Here is a 21,623-nt window from a genome sequence, read left to right as displayed (position 1 = left end):
TCACTCTTATTAGTTGTCAAGGACAACGCAAAAAAAAAAAAATTGTAGCTGAAATAGTCATGTGAAAGTGTGGTCATACTTGAAATAATTTACCTAAAACAGTGGTCAACACAAGGCACTCAGCTTGATCTGCGTATTAAAGGTTGTGTCTTATGTAGAAGGGGTATCCTTGTACAGATTTTCTGTAATGAGAAGGTGAGGAACTTCATGGTGTTAGTGGGGTTTTCCCTGCTAGCCGTTAGTTATCCCGAGAAGAAATACTGCAGTATCTTCACGCACAGGAATTTTATTTCAGTCACCCCATATTTCTCTAGAAATTAATGTTCTGGTACCAAAGACCAGAACTGAAAAGATCCTTAATAAAATGTGTTGTAATGTTTATCTTTAGGTGCCTGTCTCAGTGCATCTATGATTTGGGTTGGGTTCCTGTGGTGCTCATACAATGCATAGGGAATTATGAGCCTCAGAACAGGATCAATCTCAACTCACTGAGTATTTCTTACGCAGAGTCAAAATATTGAGTATGGTGTTTAAGGTACCTTATGTGGAATTCAGTCTCACCTCTGGATCTTCGGTATCTTTTCTGTTCCACTGTCTTTCCTCTTGTGAATATTACTGTCTTACACCCTTTCTCTGAAGCCATATTTCAAAACTTGAGGCAAAGAGGATGTAGCTGTGGTGTTGACTCTTACAATGGAGTTCCTTGATGAAAGTACTGTGTTGTTTTCCGTACAGGATTAAGGTTTCATAGAAAAGATAGGGAATAGCCTGATGGTTACACTCAACTTAGATATTGTTGTGATTTCTCACACATGAATAAAACAGGATTATATCTAGTTCTATCACATTGTGCACCAGTGCTTTAATAACTTAATTTTTGAGGTAAGAGGGAGGAGAGAAAGCATAAACTAGACGTCATTTTTTCTCCCGAGGTGTTGTGTTGTTTTCTTCAAAGCATGACAACCATTACCACGTTTTCTGTGCTATGTTGTCTAGAAGGCATGCAGCGTTACAGGTACTGATAGCCTGCTTTGTGATTTAGGCACTGAACTGCTCATTTGCCTCAAGGCATAGATTATTCTACCTCTCCACTGTTATATTTCTCTAATTTGCAATCAGGAATTGCAAATTAAAGAATTCTGACCACTTAAGTTCCTTCAAAATATTATCTTAGACACTTGTTTGATTTGGATCAGATCCAAATATCACCTCTGGGTCTGAAGTAATATGATCGTGCACTATTATCTAAACTTTAAAGCTGGGGAGAAGTAGCAGCATTTAAAACTGAAAGGAGACTGAGAAGCAATCTCATTGCTCTCTACAGCTTCCTGAGGAGTGGAAGTCGGGAGGTAGGTACTGATCTCTTCTCCCTGGGATTGTGCCAGGACATGTGGGGATGATTCAAAGATGTGCCAGTGGAGGTTTAGACTGGACCCGTGCAAACATTTCTTTACTGAGAGGGTGGTCAGAAATGGAACAGGCTTCGTAGAGAGGTGGTTGATGCCCAAGCCTGTCAATGTCTAAGAGACATTTGGACAATGACCTTAACAACCTGCTCTAAGTTTTGGTCAGCCCTGAAGTAGTCAGGCAGTTGGACTGGATGATCGTTGCAGGTTCCTTACCACTGAATAGTCCCATTCCATTCCATTCCATTCCGTTCTGTTCCATTCCATTCTTGCTTCTGTTGAGGTAGTTCAGTTTTGCAAGTGACCTTTTTTCTCAAATAAGTATAGCTTTGAAGCCAACAGGAAGAACTAACATTATGACCTTAGCAGAAATCCAGTTCTGAGCTAATTACTTCTTTTTGTAAACCATCATCTATTTTCTTAATTAATTAATAAAAGGAAATTACACAATTAAGTCATTTGGATTTAACTTCTTTAAATAAGAATGAAAGACTGGTTGTACGATTCGGAGTTAAGGTCTGTCTAGCCCAATATCCTGTCTGGGATACTAGGGGCCTGAAAGAGACACCAAAGGAAGAGTTTGATTGCCCTATTCGTAATAGGGCAATCATACAATATATGCTTCCTGAATGCTGTTACTGCTTCAGAGTTTAAGTTAAATAAGATATAACAAGTATCTGCATGTGTTGCCCTGCAAATTCTTTTCCTTTGAATAGTGGAGCTTCACAGGCTTTTGCTGTGAAAGGATTCTCTGTCTTCACTGTCACAGCAGTAACTGTAGAGCTGAAACTAAAGGAAACTGGCTGGTATTGCAAGCTAAGTACCAAGTGTTTTGTTTCTAAGTGGCTGAGTTCGATTAAAACTTCAGTAAACGATTTTTGGGGGTTGGTACCCTGTGAAATGAATTCAATAAAACAAAACCAAACAATTAATTAAATTGATACTCTTGTTAGCTGTTTCAGGAGTGGTGGTCAAAAACAACAGGGAAGAGAGACTGTATTATGCTGTCTCCGTTAAAGAGCAGCCTTTGCTGCCCACTTTCCAAGCACCTAAACAGCAAAGTGTGTGGAAGGTGAGATTGCTGCTGGCTTTCTCTGCATTCTGCTGTACTTTAATAGTGCTCTTAGCGGTGTGGTACACTGAACTTTAAATCACATGTAAATAAGAAGAAATAGAACAGTTATTATTAAGCAGAATCAGTATAGGAAGACTGAATATAAATAGGAGTGGAGCAGTTAAAAAGTAGCTTTTAAAGGAAAATCGCATCTGACAGCTGCTGCAAGTGTTAAATGCAGAGGAAAGCACTGATCTCGGGACCTTTTTTTTTTGAAAATGTGGCTGTGGATATTTCCCTGCATCACTGGAAAGAAGTAGAAAGCATTCATAGCACAGCCACAGAGTTCTGCTATTGATTTTGTAAAACCTAGGGAATAACAATTTGTCTAGGGAAATAAATAGGCAGTTCTCTTTCCCTGTAGGAACTTGTAGCAAAGTCTTTCTAATAAAGGTGGGAATTAACCACCTAAATGGTTTCCTCGCATCTACAGCTAAGAAGAACTCTGTAATGATTTAAAAAGTTAGTTTGAAATTCACATGACACAAAAGAACAGGCATCAGTAAAATATGTGTGGGTTTGGAGGGGGAGGAGCATTGTTTCTTTTTTTTTTTGTTTGATGCTTATTTTTTTTTACATTTTCCAGGATCATTTTAGGGGATTGGATTAGGACTCCTTGATATGGTAGCCAAGTTCATACCACAGGTGACTAATAAATTGTGATTAAATATTTGAGGGAGATCGCTGTGTCACATCTATACAGGTGACTACCACAGTCAGAGATTTTGACATAATTTTAAATTGCCCTTGGGGGCTGATATTTTGTATGGTAATTTATTGAGGGGTTAGTGCTTTTTCAGAGGATTATTTCATGTAAAATTTATTCTTAGGGTTTTGTTTGGGTGTTTTGTTTTGGGTTTTTTTTTTTTTTTTGCAGAGGGTTGATGCTAAAGATTATTTACTATTTTTCAGGAAACCTGAAGTGTACTGCTGATTCTAATTCCACTTCTCCTCTGCTTTAGATGGAATATTAGTTTTTCAACCTCCTTGCTTTTTGTGAAATGCTTCTGAATCTTTTTTCTTTCACCTTCCACAACCAGAATAGCAATTTAAAAATCAGTGAGACGGTATCTGCCTGTAATTATATACAGCGATCTTTATTTGGCTCCATTGCAGAAATAATTGGAAAGATCATGACTGATAAAACTCCTTGTAAAAATCCTTTCATGGCTGTTTTATACTAGAGTTACATATAATTTCATGATTTTTTTTAGAAAACAATAAAATGAATTTTTTTTGTGTAGCAGATAGCTACAGCAGTTTCTCTGAAAATGAGTGACAACTGTAAGCAGAATGACCTCACGCAAAGAAAAGGCAGGCAAACATTTCTTGGATAATTAAAGGAATACAAAAGTGTTGGTTTGCCTTGGCAGTCTGTATGCAGGCTCTGTGATAAATCAAGAGGTGTGCCAAAAAGAAGGAATAAAAGAAGACCTTCAACCATTCCCAGCAAGAACTGAGTTTCTTTGCGATGGTACTCTTCCAAGGAGCAGTAAGGCTTGAATAAACAAATCATATGGCCTGATGTGCATGTGCACTGATGTGTATGGGTGCACAGGATAAGAAAAATGAATTTCTGCAGGCTGCATAATAAATACTATGCTAGGAGAAGTGTGTATAGTATGGTGAGCCTCCTTCTTGCAGTGAGTCATTTAGAAGCTATCAAGAGGCATTCATCTGAAGGGACTGGGGTCTCACATTATGACATGTAATGCCTAAAACCAAGTGTTTCTGCAAGTCCTGCTGTGACTGGGTAGGGTGCAAAATGTGTGTGTTGGGCTGGGGATTTGATGGAAGTTGCCTTTGCCCCACCATTTCCCTGCTGCCAGGGCCGTGGGCACACTCCTGACTTCTAGGAGTTCAGTGGAGTCCAAAGTGCCCTTGCCCCTTGTTGGCACCTGCTTTGAAAGCAAATTCCTGGGTATTTTTACAAGCCCTATGGCAGCACTGTCTCAGGCAGTTCTAACTTCTGCAGAAGAGCTCAACAGCCTTTCCCACCTGTGAGTTACCTCCCATGAGGGTTCTGATTACTTTCATAGAAATATGGCTCATGAGCTCATGGTCCTGGAAAGCAGTATTTTTATGTCACCCTAAGCATTGACTTGTATGCCACCAAAGCCGATTTTGACTTGTGAACTGTGGGAAGAGGCGTTTGATGGTCATACGGAGCTCACCTTGTTCCACTAGTGCTTTCTGTTGTGGGACAGTACCATTGTCTCCACAGAGCCCAACTTGTGACGCTGGGTTCCTATCAAGTCTGTCTTGAAGAGGGCACCAGCTTCTTGTTTAGCTTTACTCAAAATACAGGAAAAAATAATGAAGACTCCAAAGGCCCAATTTGTTGGTTGTTTAGAGACAGAAACTGTAGCTCAAGACTGGGATTTTTCTATCCATGCCTGAAAAGGGATAAACTTGATGTAAACAGATTGCTGGTAAAAGACAGGCATCCTTTGCTGACTATAGAAACTCTGCATCTTTGCAACACTCTGTGTTTCTGATCTTTCCATACTGTGCAGAGACAGGTAGAGCTCCCTGACTGCTCTATTCATGTGATGTAGCATCTTGGCTTGTGTCATGACCAGCGTGGCCAGCAGGACCAGGGAAGTGATTCTGCCCCCATACTCTGCACTGGTGAGGCTGCACCTCAAATACTGTGTTCAGTTTTGGGCCTTTCACTACAAGAAGGACACTGAGGTCCTAGAGCGTGTCTGGAAAAGGGCAACAAACCTGGTGAACCTGGAGAACAAGGCTTATGAAGAGTGGCTGACGGAACTAGGGTTGTTTAGCCTAGAGAAGAGGGGGCTGAGGGGAGACCTTATCACTGTCTACAGCTGCCTGAAAGGGGGTTGTGGAGAGGTGGATGTTGGTCTCTTCTCCCAAGTGATAAGTGATAGGATGAGAGGGAATGGCCTCAAGCTGCACCAGGGGAAGTTCAAGGTAGACATCAGGCCCTGGCACAGGCTGCTTTGGAACATGGTTGAGTCACCTTCCTTTGAGGTATTTAGAAGACAGGTAGATGAAGTGCTTAGGGACATGATTTAGCAGTGGACAGGTATGGCTGGGCTTGATGATCTCAAAGGTCTTTTCCAACCTAGTGATTCTGTGATTCTTTTTTCCCTCAAACGAGCTCCCTGCAGCACGCTATGCTCATTTGACTTTTGTTCTCTAGCATGTAAGGTCACACATAGAAGGTTTCTTTCTACTTCAGTGCTTTTATTACATGCGTGCAGAAATGGGAACATGTGAGTTCAGCTGGAATCAAGATGACCACTCTGTGGATATTTACTTTGCTCATTCTTGCCTAGGGAGGTAAAGCAACTTTTACTGGGATGTTTACTTGCATAGATGGTTATTAAAGGTAAAGTTTTAGGCACAGTATAATGCATCCTTACAGAAGATAGATTCATTAACTTCAAGGTGAACAAACAGAACTAAATATATGACAATATTCTTTTTACGTTTGTGGGGGTTTTTTTTGTTTGGTTGGTTGGTTTTAGCATTATCTTTTCATTCTTCAGTTATTCTGCTTCCCTGGGACTTTCCTGCAATAAATCCTATTTTCCAAAGATAATTTAAGTATAGAAGAATCAAAGTTTTCTGTAGCTGAATGGTGACACACAATTATTTATATCACTTAAACAGAATTAAGTAGAGTGTCTGATTTGTACTAGAACATTTGAAGTAGGTATAGAATGCAATGACTACTGATAATGAGAGAACAATACAGCCAATAAATGATAGTTATTCTTCTGGGTTTGTGTTAAGGGGGTAAGAGTTACACCTGCCTGAGTTCTCAGCTCATTAATATTTTATGCTATTTTCTAATACTATACCAATCTAATTCTGGTTAAAATCTCCCTCCTCAAACACTCAGTTTAATACTGGTTTCTTGAGTTCAGAACTTCTCAATAAAGTATTTTATTGCTCAACTTCCTCAGTCAAAGTTGGTAAAGTTTACAAACTTGTATAATGAGGCATAGGAATATGCAGAAAAGGGGCTGATAATGAATTAAAAACCTTTGCTTCAGAAAAAAAATAAAGCAGAAAGCTTTATTTTGCTGAACATACTGAAGAATTTATTAGGGGGAATACTTCTCTTAATTAAATATTTTTTATCTTTTCATGTATTTGATGTGAGTATGCAGTCAGTTGTACTGATCTCTTGTGAAGCTGGAAAACACCTAAAAGAAAAACACAAAAAAAGAAACATTTTATTCACTTGAGCAGATTTGGCACAGTTGTGTGACAGCCTAAAGGCTCCCTGCACAGACACGTCTGGCTGCTTCAGTCAGGAATCCTTTTCAGGCCAAAAGCAGGAAAAGTTCATTTTTTGGGGAAAAAAAAAAGTTTATCTTTAAAAGATAAAAAAGAGGAAAAAAAAAAAGCCGAGTATCTAAATTTAAACTATGTAAAATTCTAATAAGGTTTTTCTAGGGAAACTCTTAAAGTGTTTGCTGCAAAACTGAGGCATAGATTTGTAACTTTGAAATGACAACTGTAATATCCAACAATATTGGAGTGTTCAAAAGCTAAAGAACATGAATTTAGCTAGGGAAAGCAGCATTCTTTTCATAGCAGAATATAGATGATATCCTTGTAGGAGCAAATACACTTTTAATTTGGAATCATAGAATCATTTAGGTTGGAAAGGACCATTAAGACTATCAAGTCCAAGCATAAGCCTAACACCGCCAATTTCACCACTAAACCATTTCCCTAAGCATGACATCTACATGCATTTTAAGTACCTCCAGGGGTGGTGATTCAACCACTTCCCTGGGCAGCCTGTGCCATATTCCATATATGCTGAAAAAGAAGGTAGTATTAGGATAAAAATTTTGATGGTGAATCTGTTACCTTGACTGTAAAAGTTACAGTAGTTATTAAAAGACCATTATAGTAATTGTGAGGAGAAGCCCGACTAAAACTGGAAAAGCCAAGATATAGTCAAAATTTATTGCAGTTCTTTTTTTAGAGCTTCTCATCTAAGATATGTTAAGGTGAATATGTTAAAATGTTTCTATGGAAGTAAAACTAGTAATACTAGGGAGCACTATAAATCAGCTACTAGTCATTATTGTAATATCTGTACTACATCAGTAATGAACTTCTACATTTTGTACAAATCTACTGCTTAAAAAGGACTAAGCTGGAGTTCCTGGAAGTGATAATTCACTCTATATGAACAGACTTGATTTCCTTTTCTCACTGATTTGGATGAGGCTGCTTTTACGTCAGCGTGTTCTTGCCAGCAACATTTAGTAATTCATTTTGCCAGCAAAAATGCCACCTGAGATGCTATGTTTTTTCCGTGCCTTTTGGTATCTATCACAAAGAAATCTGGATACTGGAGGAGAGACTGTGTAGTGGAAAGAAATGTATTGCTTCCCACAGATGATATGGATGATGCGAATTCTAGAAAGGAATAGTGCTCTCAAGCGTCTGTATGTCAGCTGAAGCTGTAGTGGTTTAGTGATTCTGAGAATTCGGCAAAAGCTATTTCAAATTTGAAAAAGTAATATTTCGAAAAGAGCCACTGTCCCTAGTCACCACCCACTAGGGCTCCATTTGAAAAGGTAATTTAAATTTAATTCCAGTTTAGCACTTTGCCATTATTATTTGCCAGAGGATTCTGGCTATGTTTATCTTCAATATTATTAACTTCAGTGGGCTTGACTGGAAGCATTTTGAGCATTTGAGTGTCTAATCGAAGGGCTAGCTTCTTAATCTATGAAATCTCCCTGCAGTGAGTCAACGTAAATCACAGATGGTACATATCTGGTAACTGATGATGTATACACTTGAATTTGTCAGGTTAACACTTTTCATGCCAGCTAGTAATTAAAAGTTGCACTTTTTAAATTATTTATTTGTAAATTGGGTCTTTTAAAGGGTTTCAAAACTGATAAATAAACAACCCAAGTTCTATTCTTGTAAAAAGAGAACTCCAAAAAGAAGTGTTTCATTTCATTTGCATTATTCTTGTCCAGAACATAGACACTAGGAGCTCTACTCACATATTCATAAGAGATCCAGCATCTGTTGGGAAATAGGAAAACAATTCAAGTTTTAAACCCCATTTACTCATTAAGAAAAGCATTTATTCTCAACATCAGAAAAACATAAATTTGTAGTTTGGAAAGTTAGTGATTTGTCTTTTGTTTTAACCAATGGATGCAACAGATAATTTTGTTCTCTCATATAAATATCTTGTAAAAATATACAGAAAAATGTTTTAATTGCGACTATAATAATCAGTTCACTGTTATCAAATAATTACTGAGTAACTTCAATCCATTTTGTGTTCTTGGCATGCGAGAAAGACCTATATTGAAGCATAAACAGATCATGCCTTGGAGGAAAGTCTACTCATTACCTAATTGAATATATCATTCATTTTATCATTCATTTGAATATATCTTTCATTTTATAGGGAAAAAACCTACCTAACTCATCCTCTAGTGTGCATGTTCATTATTTTAAAATTAAGTGCTTGTACACAGAAGCGCAAACACATCTAAATTTACTCTCTTGTGTAGGCCGATTGAATTAACTTAGCTGCACATTTGAATAATATAAAAATGCACATAATGATGAGTAGAAACAGGAATCATACTTCTAATTTCTTTTAGAAATCACATATAACTGTTCAATTGAGAAAGCAATTTATAATTTTGTCTATAAAAATGGAAAGTCAGACAAATGGAAGGATCCTAAAAAGTTGTGAAACTTTAAGCACCGTTTCTATATGTAGTTTTAAATTACTTAAGAAGTGAAGATGCTTCCCTCCTGAATGAATGCTATGGAAGTCATCCATTTAAAAATATGTAAAATAATACTTGATATATTCTAAGTATGTTGTTTTTTCTCAAGTCTTTTCCTTTAATCTTAAATCCTTCACAATAGATTTAGATCTGAATATTGATGGCACACTACTGAATCATTTCATAAAATAATAACTTTTTTTTTTCTGTTTTCAGTTCAACAGAAGAGCAGTTTCACTGGCAAACACAAGGTAATGAACTTATCTACTTATATGTATTATATATATTCTCTCCTAAAATTATCGTATTTCTTAAAGGAGATGGAGGGAAAACCAACATTTACTTCTGCAATATTTTATTTGCTTTGCCATTGTGTGAAAACACTACATAAAACTTGGCAAATTTCGGCAAAAGTTGTTAGGGTTGACAAAAGAAACACTGAGAATAACACAGAAGTTTGAGAGGGCAGCATTGCTAAACCTGTCTCTAACTTTATAGGATTAGACCTGAACTTTCTTATTTTGCCTTTACCAACCCAAGGCTACACTTTCAAAGGTTGGCATTGTTTTCTATATGGCCAGCCCCCTCTCAATATGGGATCTTGGTATGTTCTTCATTCCTTCATCAACTGTGAATGCTTTGTCACACGTAACTGGTTTTGCCTTTCTTTTACATTTGTAAGTTATTAATTTTATTACAGATGGTCAGAAGGACATAGAAGATGAGCTCACCACTGGTCTGGAGCTGGTGGACTCCTGTATCAGATCACTGCAGGAATCAGGGATACTCGATCCACAGGACTATTCAGCCAGTGAAAGTAAGTTTCTAGAAATGTGTTTTACAGACCCTGGACACGTTTGTAATGTTTTGTGCTTTAAAACTGAATGCGTATCTTATAGTATTTTTCTTGATTATTTTCTGATATTGGCATAAGACAGTCTATGTGCAAGCAGGCAAACTGCCTCCTTGCCTTTGCAAGTTAATTTTTGGGTTTGTTTGTGATGGAGAGAACCTCACTGATAGTTTGGGGAGGGGGAAACAAACGTGGAATATGTTTCAAGGAAAATACTTTGTAATTGCAGTATTGCTTTGCTGTACTATAAAGTCGTGTCACAAGACTTCAACATCATGACTACAAAAGTAACTTTCAAACAGCACTTTTTCAATGTGCAGAAGTAATAAAGTGAAAGGTAGTCTGGGATTGTGAGTAATTCTGATGTCCATAACCACTTGGCCAGGTAGCCGGTACATGTAGAATCATAGGATGGTTTGAGTTGGAAGGGACCTTTAAAAGTCAGCTAGTCAAACTCCCCTGCAGTGAGCAGGCACATCTTCAACATGATCAAGTTGCTCAGAGCCCCATCCAACCTGATCTTGAGTGTTTCCAGGGATGAGGCTTCTACCACCTCTTTGGGCAACTTGTTCCAGTGTTTCACCACCCTAATTGTAAAAAATTTGTTCCTTGCATCTAGTTTGAATCTATCGTTTACCAGTTAAAAAACATTACCCCTTGTTCTATCACAACAGACTCTGCTAAAAGTTTGACCCCATCTTTCTTATAAGCCCCTTTTAAGTATTGAAAGGCTGCAGTAAGGTTTCCTCAGAAAATGTTTCCTTTTTAATCCCTAAGACTAAAATTTTCAGATGGTTAAACAGGCAGAATTGAAGGTGATGCAGAAAATGGCAGCTGTAGTAAGAAAGCTGACGTTTTTTCTCAAAGGTTGGTTCACTGGTCGCTTAACAGCCATTTGGGTCACAGAATTGTGCCGTGTGTAGATAAATCCTTCGCTAGGTCCAGCTATTGGGGAAGTGAATCAAGGCTGAAAACCAGCAAAAGTGAATGTGCTACTCAGTGTATTTGTAGAGCATATGTCTACAAACGCTTGTGCTCATGAGTCACGTACACTGAGACAAGTTTTTCAACAGGTTAAACTGATCTGTTATCAGATGTAGCACTAGGTATTGAAAAAAGCAGGTTAATTCCCTATTTTCCTTATTTTTTCTCACTCTCCTATCTGATACCTGTTCCTATCATTGGCCACAATATGTACCCACTTTCATGTCACTCCTACTGTAGCTTCTGACACTACCATAGCTTTTCAGTTTTCTCTAATATTCCTCTACATCTCCTTCCCTCTGCTCAGTTGAGACTTTGTCTTTTTTCAGTCCTCCGCTGCCCTGTGCCCTCTGAGTTGTGTCCTTTGAGGTGGACAAATTCTGCTTTCCTGAAACCAAAGGGCATGATTTCCCTTTTGTCTGGAAAGGCTGATAGAATGTGAAAGCCACCTTTTGCAAAGCATTTCTAGCAATGACAAGTAATCACCTGAAATGTGGTCATCAGGTGGTGGAAGGAAGGCATTGCAAATTGAATCCAGGATTTTAATTTGTCAGAATTAATTTTTATGCTTTTAAAACACAATTTGCAATAAACTTCACAGATGACGATAAGGCTGGGACAGAAAAAAAAAAATCACTTTTCATGTGTACAAGATTTCTGGGCCCACAGTGTCACTAACACTTTTGTTAAGATGTTGCTTGATCTGAACAGAATCTGTGTAATGAACATATGTTAAGATATTACTTGGTCTGAACAAAATTGGGAAAACACAATGAAACAATGTAGGCCTTTATAATTTGACCTCGTTTTTTCTTCATTTAAGGGTGAGAAGAAACAGATTAAATGACTGGCATAATAATGATGGTCTTCAAAATGTGATTCAATAGAAAAATGAAACTGGGTAGATTGCAATAGAGGAGACTGGGGCAGGGAGGGACTTGCTTGTATGGGAAACTGGAAAGAACTGACTGAAGAGATGGAAACTAAGAACAAATGTTAGGGAAAGATGAAGATCTTATATAGAAAGAAATCTGGGTACGTGATGACAACTACTATGAAAGCAAATTTCTGTTGAGTATCACAAAAAAAAAAGATAAGACACAAATAGGAATGTCAATAGATAGGAAGGAGAATAACAAATGTGGTCAAATGGAGAATGGTGAAGAAGAAGAGGAACAATAGAGATGGATTGTGTGGGGGACAAGCAGGGGAGGAAGTGAGTTTTGTTGAAGCTGGAAGTCTAGTCAGAAAGCTGAATTTGCTTGGTTTGATGGTTTGTTCATGGGATTGGGAGTTAGGTGCAAAGAGAGAGAACAACAGCGTGATGAGAATGATATTTGAGGAAGGAAATAGTGGTAGAGTTATGGACAGGACAATAGCTGTCCTTAAGAAATTAGATTTGGAGAGAACAGGCTTGTGCTCACAAGGGAGCAGGCTTCCCCACAGAGCTGCAAGCTTGATTTTCTTCATTGTCAGGAAATATTTGTGAAGCCTTTTGTCACAGTGCCTCATACTCCTCTGCTCCAGGCCTACCTCATAATGAAACTAGATTGCTATTTGCCATTTATGATTTTAATTAAGAGTCAGCTGTACATGCCAAAGCTAACATTTGCAGCTTTGCTGATCACTCATAAATGCAATTAGAATGCCGTATACTGGATTTTCTTTTTGGTTTGGGGGGCTTTTTTCAATTTAGAGTAAAATATCACAAACACATGAGACAGTTAAAACCTTACTATGTTTGCAAATTCAAAAGTACCAAAGTCAAGGTTGTCTGTACAACATACTATGAATTTCTTATGACTGCCTTATGAAACAATTATTATCATCATACACTGCTTTGTATGTTTTCTGTCAATGTGTCATTTACCCCAAAGCTAAGGCTGAGATTGCACAGTATACTAGAGGGGGGATTTCATCTAGGGCACACTGACTTCTCTAAGCAATGAGTAGAGCTAAATGAAACACTAAATAAAAACAAAAATCTCATAGTTGACAGTTCAGCTTTGCACTTAAAATTTAGTTGTATCCCTCCTTTGTGTCTTAAAGTTCTAACGTTATAGTTGTGAAATAATTCAGGGCACCTTCTGATACCTACTTTTAGGTGTTCTCAGTTAGTTTGCAAGTGTGCTGAGAACAAACAGATGTAACTGGACACCACGGAAGCATAGTCTCAACTATATGAAGAATGATTTAAAAGGCAGATTAAAACTCACTCTGAAGTGTCTGACACACAGCATTTTTATTCTATAGACACTTTGAGTCTTAATTCCTCTATCTCCAAGTAGGAAATGAGATGTACATAAATGTCTTACTTCACAGGTATTCCAAAAATCATTATTTGTGATGTATTTGAAGTAAATGTTGATTTTCATAGAATAATCCACTAAGGTGCTGGTTTTTTTTTCCCTTGGTGTTGAGCATTTTTCAATGAAGGCCTGAGGTCATGTGGTAAAAAATGTGGCAACTACAAAACACTGAATAGTTTTTCATTGTGTGCCCTGGCTGTAAGAGAAGGAAGGAGGGGGGAGAGTGATTATTCAAAAGACACAACTTAGTCTGGCATTTCCTAACTTTTAAGCTCTTAACTTTACAATTTTAGTTACATTTACTTCTGCAGTTTGACTGCCTAGCTGTATTTAAAGTAACAAGGCTGACTCTGAGGAGAGCATTTCCAGCCTGCCTTGGCAGTTCTAGTCTAGTTGAGGCAGATTTTTTAAATCATCATATTAAGCAGAGCATGCCTGCCCAGGGATGTGACCACAGCTTCTTTTTCTGAGCTGTGTGTGTCTAGTCTAAGGAGTTAATCTGTCAGTAGCTCTGCCTTTGTAGAGGATTAGCATGTCTGTAGTCAGAATCTTTACGATTCAGTTTCATGCACTCTGATTTTCTCAGAATTAGTTTTAAAAAGTCATCACATAGCAGTTATAATACTCTAAATCCCAAACATCACTTCACATGTGCTATTCCTTTAGTAGCAAATAAAAGCCATGAAAAAAAGGCTAATGGGACAAGTCACATGAAAGGGGCTTACACAGGAGGGTTCTATATTGTGAATAGAGATGCTCACTAATTAGCTCGAGTGAGTGTGAATCGGCAACTAAAAATAATATAAATATATAAAGCCTTCATTAATTTGGTGAAGTGCAAGCGGAGCAATCACTGTTTTTAAAGTCATTGTTAGCAGACAAAGGCAGATTCATAGCTGCTGTATGCTCTCATACAAGTTTCTGTGGTTGCACTGACCCTGGGACAAGGTTATATGCATCTACGGGGAACTGGCACACTGTTGCCCATCTCTTTCTTCCATCCTAACTCAGTACAAATTGATTTCCCAAAGCCATGTGCTTCTGGTTACAAGTGAACAAACAAAAAGTTGGGAAACTTCCAGAATTATGCAAGAAGCTGCAGCTGAGTTAAGATCTGAACCAGTATTTCTGTGGTCCAGTGCCCTGTAGTGTCATGCTTTATGTAGCTATCTCACCACTGCATCACTTCAGTTTACATCAGACATGATCTGACTGTTTTTGTGGATTCAGAGGGGAGTTCAGCCTGTCGTAAGTGTTTGTGGGGATGTCACCAGCAGGACAACAGTGGTCCTCACATACACTGTCCCTTAGGTTGGGCAGGCACAGGCTGCTGCTTGCATGTGGATCCCTCGGTGTCACTGTGAGGGCACTCACTCTGTCCTCCTTCCTCCTATACACTGCTGTGACACCCATCGTGGCAGCCTGAAGCTAACTGTGGAGCTGGCTGCTCCTATCTGAAACCATTTCTTCCGTCCACCATTATCTCTTTCTAATGGGAATCCAAAAATATTGCTTTTGCACAAAAGAAGATAAATGTCAGTTTGAATAGGATCAGAGGAAGACCAGACATGTGAGCACCAAGCTAATCACATATAAGACACTGGAGACAAGTCATAGGAGAGGGACGTAAAGCCACAGTAAGGTTAGGGCTTGAATTCACTGGGGAAGGAAACATGCAAGGGAGTGAAATTTAGTTCAGAACTGAGATAATACCATGAGTGTTTCAGATAGACATAAAACACAGGAGTACTGAATAGTGACCATAGCTCAGGAAAGGTATTAGCATGGCAGAATTGGTTAATCTAGTGTGAAAAGGCATGTGAAAACAATATTTTGAGAGAAATGAGTATCTATTGTGGAGACAAAAAATTAGTATTTCCGAGTAGAAAGCTTGGAAAGATGGGTGATAAAGGAAACAAGACACTTTTTTGCTCCCCTTCCTAACACTGCACCACAGTCTCAAAATCACACAACTGCTTCAGATTTGTTCCTTTCATTACCTAGTCAGCATACTTCTTAGTTTTGTTTTGTTTTGTTTTGTTTTCTACTTTTTTCCCCCCAATTATATGTAAGAAGAATTGAAAAGGTAGAAAGCTTCATGGAGGGAAGGAGATTAGACAGAGATATACAGCTGTCTGAATGAAGAAAGGTGATTGCTGAGGATGATTGTCATTAAGGCTTAGTAAGGTCACAGTCTGGTCTGCAGATAAGTGGGAAAGGTCCTGGTGATCTGCCTGAGGCTCCCAATGTCCATCCGTTATAACACAGAGAAACTGGAGGCCTATGAGCAATCATTAAGGACCAAACTACATTTTCCTGCCAAAGTTTGTAAATTTGCATCTTACAGATGGGTTGTGTAAGAGTGAGCTAAAAGTAGAACAAGAGGGATTTATTGAACCTGTATTTCCTTCCTTCCTACTAGCTCCTGTCCCTGCGGGTCATGAGCGTGCCACATCAGAGGACTGCCATGATACTAGCATCAATATTAATTCTGTGATAATTAGCTGAAGCTCATTGAATCCTTACAGGCTACAGGGGTGGAAACGGGCAACGCTTACTCCCTCTATCATGGCATTAGGAAAATGAAGGTTAAACATACTGCTGAGATTACTGAGCAAATCCATTGGCACCTTCTTCCTAACTTAAACCACAGTCTCAAATGTCTCCTAATACAGAAGTCTCTAATTTTGGGTTAAGGCATCTATACTTAAATCTTTTACGCTATTTCCTTTGCTTCAGTCTCCACAAAAGGGACATAAGACCAGTCTTAAATGGATTATGGGACAGATTTATGAAGCTTTTGGTGTTTAAGTTTCTCACTGAAACGGAACTGTTTTGCTGTTTTTCGCTTGCTTAGTCACTTCATGTGGCAACCCTCCTTCTTTGCTCTCTAAATCAATATCACCAAATGCAGCCACAGAGTTCTTGTTGACATGGATCAGAAAACCTCTTGGATCAGTCTTACAACTGTCCGATATTTTTTAAATGCTACATTTGAAGTTTCAATTTTAAAATTGATGGTTTATATTGGATTTGCAGTTTTTCCTACCTGACCTTGCCAGTATTGCAGAGAATTTTTTCCTGAAAGTTTTCTAAATATATTTTTATTTATATCTGTGACCCTGCTGTCCTGGAGCTGAGTAATAATGATTACAGTATTCAGCTTACTGATAAGGGAATAAATACAATGTATATTAAATAACACTGTCTTCTTGGCTAATGCCATTTCAAAGTGTACTTCACTGAGGCTACATCTTGACAGAAATGCAGGCAGTTGAAGATATCTTAGTCCTTCTAGGGAAGAAGAAGCATGGCTCACCACTGAGCACTCAATCCTACAATATATTAACTGTTGTAGTTACTTGAAAATGTTTGCCCGAAATGCAGCACAAATGGGTAGTAGTACCGTTTAGATGTTGGAGTTTTTTTCTCTAAAGAATGACTTATGTTACAAAAACAGATTATTTTTATCACATGAAATTATATATAAATGTTGCATTAGACAGATAGAGTTTTCACTTAAATAACTTGTCTAATTCTGAGGCTAAAAGGATGGGCTAAGCTCTTATATTATTATCTTAATTCAGTTGTTTCAGCAATTTTTTACAATGACAGATCCTCCTTACTCAGTGTGAAAGCAGATGTCCCAGTTTGAAAGAGCACTCCTTGTTCAACCTTTATTATTTTCATCCTTTATCAGCTGCTTTATTCATAAATACTGAAAATGGGTTGAAACAAAAAGGCTCTATTTACACAATGAATGTGTAAAAGGATGTGTGTTTATCTGTTTTCTATCCCATAGCTCTTGCTTTGTGAAATTGCCACCTGTCAGATGGCTGACATGCTCAATAAGATGAAATTTGGCATCAGTGGACCTGACAATTTGTTGATAGATGAAGTTATTTCCATTTCATTATCTGCTCTGAGAGCTGGGGCAGTCCAGCTGAGTCATTCTTTGTGCACACAAAGGATGTGTTCTGGTGGGATCTCGTGGTAAAACACACACACTAATAGAAATCATATGCTCTTTGAGTACATTTCAGAAACGAAAAACATCTAGGAAGTGTGTGTGCCCCTCTTTCATTTTAGGATTGAAGTCTTTGGAGTAGGAATGGCAGAAGTGCATAACAGAGTTCATTAAACCTTTCTTTCTGCTGCATTAATGCAAACCTGGAAGTTACCTGACTCAACAATTCTTAGCTCCGGACAAATCTTTTAGAGTATAAGGTTTGAGGAAACTTTAATATATTGATTAAACTTCTGTCAGTATTGTAATATATTCAGGGTAAATATTTATGGTTATTTTGGATGCCTTTCCCTATTCCATCCACCTCTTCTAACACAAGCCTTTTCAATATCTTGGCTTTCAAAACTTTGGAGTTTTACAGTCCTCTTTGCCAAATTTGTAAGAGGATGTCTTTTGTTAAAGGGTAGTCTTACAGTTATACATTGTATGTTCTCACAGAAAAAGTTGTACAGAAATTGTCTAAACTCAGGGTCAAGTTCAGTCTTTTGAAATAGTTGTTGAATACTTAGGTTTCTGAGAAATGGGGATAAGATAATGAGGTTTCTGAGAAATGGAGATAAGATGATGCTTCCTTTATCCTTTATCCCCTTTCTGGCCCTAGTCACCTTAAGTGTGACCATGAAATAATCATTATGTCATTTAGCATTTTAATACCACTGGCTGGTAGCAAACACTGAGACCTCCTTCCAGGGGCACTCCTCAGCAGGAGATTAATGTCTTTACAAAATAGCTGACCATGTAAAGTTTCTGTAGATTAATTGCTAAACCACCCTAAGACATTAAGATTTGATAATAATGAAGCAGGCTCTAACACTTACCCGAGAGCCAACTCTTACATCTCAGCATCAGTGTTTACAGCCAGGCTGCCTCAGGAAATGCTCCATCAGCACTGAGTATCCTGAGCTTGTATTATTTTCATCCTGTGTCAGAGGCAAAGTTCAAAGGTATTGAGAACAGCTTCAGATGAAAAGATGTTGCTCAAACACTGTCATTCACTACTCCATCACCTCTCCTCTTATAACTGGTATCAGGATGGTAAAGGCGAGGTAAAACAGGCACATCTTTCTTGCTGACGTACCATATCCTATGGAATTCATGTCAGTCTTCTCACTTAAAGAGCAAAACTGAAGTTTTCCTTTTCAGTCCCTTCCATTATGCAGGCAGGAGGAGACCACTGCAAAGAATCAAACTTAGGAGTGCAGCCACAGCATGGTCTCTCATCAATGGAATTCTGGGCTGGCTTTGTTATCTGCTTCACCAGCTATAGTCCACCATGGGTTTCTGACTGCAGCTTGGGTCCAGCTGATCTTGTCCTGCTTTGGTTTGCTGCCTTCAAGTTCATACGTGTTTGTTTACAAGCAGGAGGCCTGGTGAAGGCTGAAGGAACCATCGCCGTTCAGGGAGGAAGCTTCTGCTTTCCCTTGTTCCTCAGGGTTGGAACAGGAGTTGCTGTGGGCATCGTTCCAGTGCAGGAATTCAATCGCCTTAATTCTCACGTGGATCTTCCATAGGTTGATAAGATGTCTGGGGGGTTTATGGGCTTCTCAGAGAGAAGGTGCTAGAAACCACTGGCAGAAACCATTCAAAGCATGATGGTCCAGTAGTGCCTTTACATTACTGAACAGGCTGCCTCTCCTCACAAATCTCCAGCCAGAGACACTCAGGCCATCTTAACACCTCCTTAGCTCTCTCCTTTCCTGTGTTCTCTTGCCTTTTCTTGCTGTCCCATCTTCCCCTAAACTACCTAATACTGTCTTATATGTCACTTCCTTTCTCGTTTCAATTCCATCATTTCTTTTTCCAGTTTATCTTTTCTTTTCTCATGCATCATGAAATAAAGCCTCAGTGTCTTGTCCCCAAAACAGATGATGAGTCATCCTCCGAGGCAAAAGAGAAAAAAAAAAAAAAATTGAAACATTTTCTGTTTAAAAGTGGCCTTGCTGTCATCACTTTTTACATGCTTACCTAACTTCAGGCCAATTCAGGTTGCTCATTGCTGTGTCATATTTGAAGTCCAAAGGAAACACTCTGACAATATTGCAACTAAGTAATTTCTCATTTCCCTCCATTTCTGTACAGCTGCCTACAGGTTGTATTTTTATTTTGATATGCTGTTACCTGCAGCATGGTTGTTATATATAGTTTCCTTATTTCTGGTTATGTCTACATGATGAAATGTGCTTTTATATATAAATTCTATACTGATATCACAAAATTACTTCGTATCTCTGAGTTGCTTGTCCTGACATGAATGCAATTTTGGTACCTGGTGTCATTTTGTGCTGTGCAACTGCCTTAAAATTCTCACCCAAAGAAAACAACACCTCACAATCCAGCTTTATATTATAGTATCAAAATGCGAACATCAAATTAACACAGGAGCAGTTACAGCAGATAAACCATATGTGGGCAGGAGGGGGAATGGAAAGGTGAGAGTGGAGACCAGGAATGCAGGAACAATTAGTAGCAACATAAGAGGTAGAAAGGAGGTAGTGATCAGCTTGTAATGCTTAGCCTGTGGCAAACACAAATCCTGCGCAGGCGACCAGGTGTTCCCTCATCCACTGCAGGAAGCAGTTACTGAAACTCATTAAAAAAATGACAGTGACTTATGGTAGCATCTGTAGGAGCAGAACAAAGAAAGACTTTTGGCATCCAAACCTACAACGCAAAAGAACATCAGTAAATATTGTGTCTGTAGTATGGGCCAGGAAACAAATGCACCCACATCCTCATGACAGACTGATAAACCACTCGCCCTACTCCTGCCTTAGTGGCATGCCAGCACCCGCGTGCTTGGCACAGTTTGAAGTGCCAAGAGCTGCATTGTTCTGGGATCTGCCGATGCCAGCTTGTGACTATAAGCAGCGTGTAGATGCAGCCTTGAAAAAGAGGTAGTTGGTTTGTTAGCCTGGGTAAAATTATTTTGGCAGGTATGGTTTTGGGTTTGATGTTTTTTGTGCTGCAGGCAGTTTACATAGCTCTCAATAAAGCTGGATCTTCATGCCTTCTACAGTAACGCAGAGTAGGGAGTTGCCTCCATTGTTTTCCATTCTAGCCTTATAGATGGAGCAAAGCAATTTCTGAGTACATGAGAGGATAAAGTGCACATTTGTGGACAGAAAGAGAAAGCAGAAGTAAAAAGGCGTACTTTCTGTTATATGGCAGAGGAGTTTTGGGCAGATGAAAAAGATTGTCATAACGTTTTGACCTTTTTGACTTACTTCTTAATTGACTTTTGGAGCAGTACTAAACACATTCTAAACTGTCTCGCCTCAGAGGCCAAATAGCCATTTTCATTTGTGGACAGAAAAGACTCAAGATTTAAGCCTGTCAAAGGTCAGAAAAAAATGGAGTTGTGCTTTGCACAAGAAGAGGAAACCTGTTCTGTGCTATTAGTTAAATTCCTCAAACAACATAATAATATAATAGATCTACTGGTGCCTTTTGTACTAGATCCATATATATGTGCATAGTTTTATATTCTTTATGATCAGAAGCTGGTAGGCACTTTAAAAAAAAAAATATTATTATTTCTCAACAGTCTAATTTAGGTCTACCAGAAAAGGTTTGTCTGATTTTTTGATTCCTGATAATGCATTCAGCTTCCATGTGAGTCATCGTTGTGTGATGTCTATAACCATCTGATTTTATTTCCTAGAAATAAAAAGGGAACACATTAGTTTAATACTATCAATAGTAGCTTTAGGCCACAGTAGGCACAGAGGGTGACTACGAACACTTGGCATTCACAGTTAGTCTTCAAAGGTATTAAACACTTCCAAAAAAATAGGATTTAATAATAGGATTCTTAATTTACTTGGCTTTTTTTCTGTAAACAAAGCACACACTCCATTTTAAATGTAGTTATTCTTTGCAAAAAGGGAGACTGATAATGAAAATACAAATTAAAAAACAGCAATTATTTATGCCAAAAGTCAGTGCTTCCCAAATGGAAACAGGACAGTTCCTTATGAGTCGGAGCTTGTTGTCTGTGTCGCTGCATACAGTGCATCTTCCTGCTTGCAAATTTATTCTTGTGGTCACATTCAGAAATGCGTCAAATCCCATCCAGAAGCCCAGGTCAGGCTGTTCTCCTGTGGTTCCACAGTGTGATCTTTTAATAGACAGCAAACTTCTGTTACAGTGAAGTATTTTGTGACTTG

The 21,623-nt window shown here is 38.4% G+C and overlaps 1 protein-coding gene across 7 annotated transcripts in view; it reads left to right on the top strand.

Moving 5' to 3' along the window:
* CTNND2 (catenin delta 2) overlaps nt 1–21,623 on the top strand; it is a 662,788-nt gene that overhangs the window by 329,029 nt on the left and 312,136 nt on the right. For all 7 annotated transcript variants that reach the window (XM_054059035.1, XM_054059034.1, XM_054059037.1 and 4 more), the window contains 2 exons: nt 9,501–9,535; nt 9,985–10,101. In XM_054059035.1, the coding sequence (XP_053915010.1) occupies nt 9,501–9,535; nt 9,985–10,101 (152 nt within the window). The remainder of the gene's footprint in view (nt 1–9,500; nt 9,536–9,984; nt 10,102–21,623) is intronic.

This window comes from Cuculus canorus, chromosome 2, assembly GCF_017976375.1.
Source record: "Cuculus canorus isolate bCucCan1 chromosome 2, bCucCan1.pri, whole genome shotgun sequence".
Classification (NCBI taxonomy): Eukaryota; Metazoa; Chordata; class Aves; order Cuculiformes; family Cuculidae; genus Cuculus; species Cuculus canorus.
Note: the sequence above shows the minus strand (reverse complement) of the source record. Positions and strands in the feature narration are given on the sequence as shown.